The sequence below is a fragment of the Nilaparvata lugens genome, unplaced genomic scaffold, assembly GCF_014356525.2.
Source record: "Nilaparvata lugens isolate BPH unplaced genomic scaffold, ASM1435652v1 scaffold7744, whole genome shotgun sequence".
NCBI classification, from domain to species: Eukaryota; Metazoa; Arthropoda; class Insecta; order Hemiptera; family Delphacidae; genus Nilaparvata; species Nilaparvata lugens.
This window is the reverse complement of record NW_024093492.1, coordinates 1-5,344: the sequence shown is the minus strand read 5'-3', so window position 1 is coordinate 5,344 and position 5,344 is coordinate 1. Positions and strand designations below refer to the sequence as shown.

The 5,344-nt window shown below is 37.3% G+C and overlaps 1 protein-coding gene across 1 annotated transcript; it reads right to left on the bottom strand.

Moving 5' to 3' along the window:
- Positions 1–1,546: 1,546 nt before the first annotated feature.
- On the bottom strand, positions 1,547–5,324 carry LOC120356731 (pickpocket protein 28-like). The gene is made up of 3 exons (XM_039445710.1): positions 5,292–5,324; positions 2,164–2,300; positions 1,547–1,643 (listed from the first exon to the last, which is right to left on the bottom strand). Exons 1-3 carry the CDS (start codon positions 5,310–5,312, stop codon positions 1,547–1,549), a joined length of 255 nt encoding a protein of 84 aa, XP_039301644.1. The 5' UTR covers positions 5,313–5,324.
- Between the last annotated feature and the right edge of the window lie 20 nt (positions 5,325–5,344).

Genomic DNA, 5,344 nt, shown 5'->3' with positions numbered 1-5,344 from the left:
AGCAGCAGGCAGACAGGCAATGACTCCGCAATACCCACAGAAACAGGACATCAGCAAGCGATGATGTGATCTGGCCATGCGATGACAAGCATGGAACGTCCACCCCAGCAGCGAATCCTTCAGTGAAATGTATGCCTGGAGCATGCAGAATCCCAAATAATCCGAGTTCAAGTTGTGGAATTTTTGGATTGATTTCCAAACGGTAGAGATGATGAACTTGAAAGTTTGAGTTTCACAAGGTGAAGCCAATTGTGAAGAATGGCAATTGAAGCCACACGAGGTTGTAATTTTGACAAATTTTTCATCAGCAATATGCGAAGCAATCGTGAAAATTTTATCACAATTGAAGAATAGAATAATGAATTAATTTGTAAATAATCACACTTTAAAAACGGTGCTGTAGATCAAAAAATAGCGATGAACGCTCACACGAGGTTGCAATTTTTGACAAAGTTTATCAAAGGTTTAACAGAGTAAATGAGTGAAGAAATCGATGAATAATTGAATCACACTTGAAGAATAGAACAAACAAATTAATTGAAGAATGAAAATTAATTCACTTTTGAAAACGTTTCGTAGGTCCGATGAATTCAGATGAAAAGTTTAGACCGGGCGCAGATGCACACCCAACTACCTCCATTGAAAAACAAAAAGCAAACCTAAAGGCGCTAGTAACAAAAAGGGGAAGGCGGGTTTGTTCCCATCAAAACATGTCAACTTGTGTATTGCATACCGAAAAAACGGGAATGATGAAGATCTCCAAATTTTGCACATAGAACTGAAAATATTAATTTCGTGCACCTCAAAGCCCAAATTTAATTTTTATTTTTTTCCTAGATTTTTCATAAATAATGTTCAAACTTCATTCATGGAACATCATAAAGCATACCTACATCGTTGTGGAATGTGTTTGTATAAAGGGAGCTCATAGAGAAATTGATACACTGGTAGCAATGTGTCGCAATATGTGTTTGATACAGGAAGCTCATGTTTCGATACAGAAAGCTCATTTTTTGATACAGGAGTTTTGATACAAATGCTGGCAGCTTATTTCAGTGATTGTGATAATATTATATTATTGTGAGTTACGAATCGCATTCAATGAGGCATGCAATTGATAACTCGAGTAGCATAGTATTTTCTTGACTTTCCTCTGCTTACAACTTGGTAAGCTTTAGATGCATACTACTTTTAGTAGCATAGTTGTTCACAACAAATTATTAGCATTGTCGATACACAAACCAAACTGCCATTAGTTTAACACCCAATATCTCGCTGACATGACAGGACAGGCCTAATTATTTACTCTTACCGACAGTATTGAAGGATGCTGTGGTTTATAATTGCACGAGGTCTACTGTTCACAGAACTACTAGCTTATATTAGCTTCATGCCTGTGCTTGTTTGATGAATGTGTCTGTCTATTAATATTAGTTAGTAGTTCATACATCATAAACCACTGCTCCAGCTGTTTTTTTCTAGAGGGAACCACTGAAGAAGAAGAAGAAAAAAATCTACTCACAGCATATCCTTGAGAAGATGAATACTATTGAAAGCATCCGAGAAGTTGCTGAACAGAGTCAGTTTTAGACCAGTAGTGATACCTGAGCCATATTGTTCTCATGTCACTTTTTTCAAGCTCTCTGGAAACACAAAAATAAGAATCAGAATTGCTCCCCGCCTTCAACAAAATTAAAATTCAATTATTTCTACTACTTCTTCTTTTACTCCTTCTTCTTCTTCTCTCTTTTTTTCTTCTTCTTCTTCTTCTCTTCTTCTTCTTCTTCTTTTTCCTTCAATCGAACCATATCTTTGTACCATTATTGTACCTTTATGAGACACCAAGAAATTTTTTTACCACCTCTCAAACCGAGATAATAACATATATTTGAGGGCGGGGAGCCAGTGGACACTCCCCCCCGCCATCAAACCCTCGCTCACTTGCTCCCCACCCTTGAATATGATTTTATCTCGTTTGGCAAGTGGTACAACTATTTTTAAGTTCAAAAGGTACAAAATGTGGTGTGATTGAATTTTAGTTTTTTTTTTATGGCGGGAGCAAGTGAACGTATCCCTTTGTAGAATACATGACATGTAACAGCCAAATAAAAGTACTATAATGAATATTGGTAGGGAGTTCGGAGACCCTCTGTATGTACTCACTGCTTTGTATGAATGTGATAATTGAACGTGCAACAATGACCTTCTGGTGTTATAACTTTTTCAAAAATTTCTCCACAATCAGTTTCCACTGAATTCCACTTGCATAAGCCAATTATTTTATCACAAGGAAGAGTAATCTGAAACACATCAACAGGTTTTTTGCAAGGAAGAGTGATCTACAAAAAACAATAGAAATATATCATTTTCAAATGAATAAAGTTATCTTTTTCTTTCTATATAATAAGAGAGTAGGGTTGTGTTTTTTCATTTGTTCGTGTATTTGTTTGTTTGCATCAAAACATGTCAACTTGGTTAGGTTAGGTATGGATTGCATACCGGAAAAACGGGAATGATTTAGATCTCCAAATTTTGCACATAGATTCTAAAAATATCATTCTCGTGCACCTGGAAGCCCGAATTTCAATTTTCCTTAAACATTTTTAGAATTGATGTTCAAATTCCATTGATGGTACATACAATTTCATAAAAAAAATTGCCAAATCATGATGGTCGAAATTAAAAAAGGTAGGCCTACATCTTTTTATATTATTGCTCACAACCTGATGCCACTTAGCCTCTATGATATATTTTTGATAATTGATAAATATTTTTAATGATAATGATAATATTTTTATTATGAATATAATAATAGTATTGTTCTGATAATCAATAAATATTTACATTTTCACAAACTCTGTATAATAATATGGTGGATGTGAAACAGCTGCATCAAAGAGATTATCTCAAAAACAGCTGTTTGGAAAAAACATAGTTTTGAAACTTTGTTTTCCTGATGCAATGTTCAGGCCTACACGTGGCATTTTGTTATGTGACAATATAATGTATATAGAAGAATGTAAATAACTTGCGCAAGTAGATAAGTTATTAAATTATGTTATTAACTCCATAATATTGAATATCTTTAGGTAGGTGAATTATGTCTAATTTTATTTCATTGATCAGCTGCATACTCGCGGTAAATGAAATATTGATTGTACAGTTTTCTCATGGTAGTAGATAATTGATTGTTTGGCAAATCGGGTGATTATCAATTTTTCAAGTTATTGACAGTCATAATATCCTATATGACAATGTATGTACATGATGTCTCTTATAATAATAAGAAGTTATTTAGCATAAGACGATTCATCAGTGAGTCCAGTGTGCAAAGGACTAGTGTGCAGTGACAGATAAGAGACAATGCTACCACATGGTGGCGCTTTCGTGGAAGCGCTTCCATGGTGGCACAGTGTGCAAAGGACCTAAACCCTAAACTGGGCTACCATGGAAGCGCTTCCACAGAGGCGCCATCATGTGGTAGCATTGTCTCTTATCTGTCACTCCATACTAGTCCTTTGCACACTGGGCCACCATGGAAGCGCTTCCACGAAAGCGCCACCACGTGGTAGCATTGTCTCTTATCTGTCACTGCACACTAGCCCTTTGCAAACTGGGCCACCATGGAAGCGCTTCCACGGAAGCGCCACCATGTGGTAGAAATGTCTCTTATCTGTCACTGCACACTATAGTTGGCCAAACGAAAATGGGTCCCTCAAGGTCAAAGCTTGCTCTTGACACCACCACCCGTCTCTACCAACACTGTTGCCACTTTGTACTAAGGATGGCTAGTAAGAGAGAAAGTGAATGTGTGTGTGTGAGAGAGGGTGTGATAGTGAAGTATTGTTATTGTGGGGAGTATTGTTTGTCTTCTCTGTCCAAAGCCTGGATGAAGTGTGATGGGAATCAAATGAGAATTCATGCAAATTGAAAAATGCTGAGTGAAGTGGGCACTACAAGAATATTGACTAAAATAAATAAAATTAAATCCAAATCACTTCCAATTGATAATTATAAAAGTCTTCAAGTAAATTTTATGAAGTAATAGCTCAGTTTATAAATAGTTGCATTTATAAAAAAAATCTAATCATCATTATAAAATTGGATTTCTTGATGTCATGACTCAAGAAAGAGTTATACATTATACATAACAATATTCTTTCCTTCATTCCATGATGTTGAAGAATATACCGGATAATGGGAGGAGGTAATGGGGGATGATATTGTTCTAACTTCAAAGAATGACACAATAGAACTTTTGAACCTGACGTGCTCAAAAGAATTTGTGACAGGTACTGACGGAAAAGAGGAAGAGGGAAGGTATGAGAGGGAAAGAGCAATGTTCAGGGTGTAGAAATATAGTCAATGTATATAGACTAGAGTGAGGGGTGGCCACCAGTGGCAACATTGCAGTGGCCTTGAGAGACCCATTTTCGCTTGGTCAACTATAGTCCTTTGCACACTGGGCCACCATGGAAGCACTTCCACAGAAGCGCCACCATGTGGTATCATGGTCTCTTATCTGTCACTGCACACTAGCCCTTTGCACACTTGGCCACCATGAAAGCGCTTCCACGGAAGCGCCACCATGTGGTAGCATTGACTCTTATGTCACTGCACAGTAAAGCCACCAGCCACCAGCCGAGCTTCCAGGAATGTGGTTGCTCGAGCCGCCAATTTTGTGTCGCCACCAGACTGTCGCGCCACCACATCATACCATTGAGTATTATCTGTCAATGGACACTTCTAGAGCCACCAGCTACCAGCCACCAGAAAATCATATCCAGTTCAGTAGTCGTAATGAATAGTGAACAATTTGATAAAGAAAGGTGCATTCTTGAAGTTGAAAGCAGACCAGCTGTATGGAACATGTCTTCAAAATTATATGACCAGGATGTGAAGAAAAATTCTTGAAGGGAGCTGGTAAATCTTTTAATTGAAAAAATTAGCCTCACAGAAAATGAACAAAATGAATTTGGTGAGTTATATAACCACTTTTCTTGAGCATTATTCATTCTATTATTCAACATAATGCCAATAGTCCTGCTTCTTCCACGTCCATTCTCAAAGATCATGGACTCATGGTGTTGACTAGTGAACTGGAGTGATGAGTCAATCGGTGGCTGCGTGGTGGTGGCTCTAGAGTAGTAGTAGTAGTAGAAGAAGAAGAGAAGAAGAAGAAGAAGAGAGAAGAAGAAGAAGAAGAAGAAGAAGAAGAAGAAGAAGAAAACAGAAACAACAACAACAACAACAACAACAACAAGAAACACTTCTTGTTGTATAACATTTACCTGTTCGAGTAGGTGATTCATAGATACTTTGTTAATTGTCATCACCTCCTCGA

Coding starts and splice junctions, on each gene's coding strand:
- LOC120356731 (XM_039445710.1), bottom strand. CDS start 5,312: ATGAATCACCTACTCGAACAG. Junction 2,301..5,291: donor TGAATCACCTACTCGAACAG/GTAAATGTTATA, acceptor GATGTGTTTCAG/ATTACTCTTCCTTGTGATAA. Junction 1,644..2,163: donor TATCACATTCATACAAAGCA/GTGAGTACATAC, acceptor TTGTGTTTCCAG/AGAGCTTGAAAAAAGTGACA.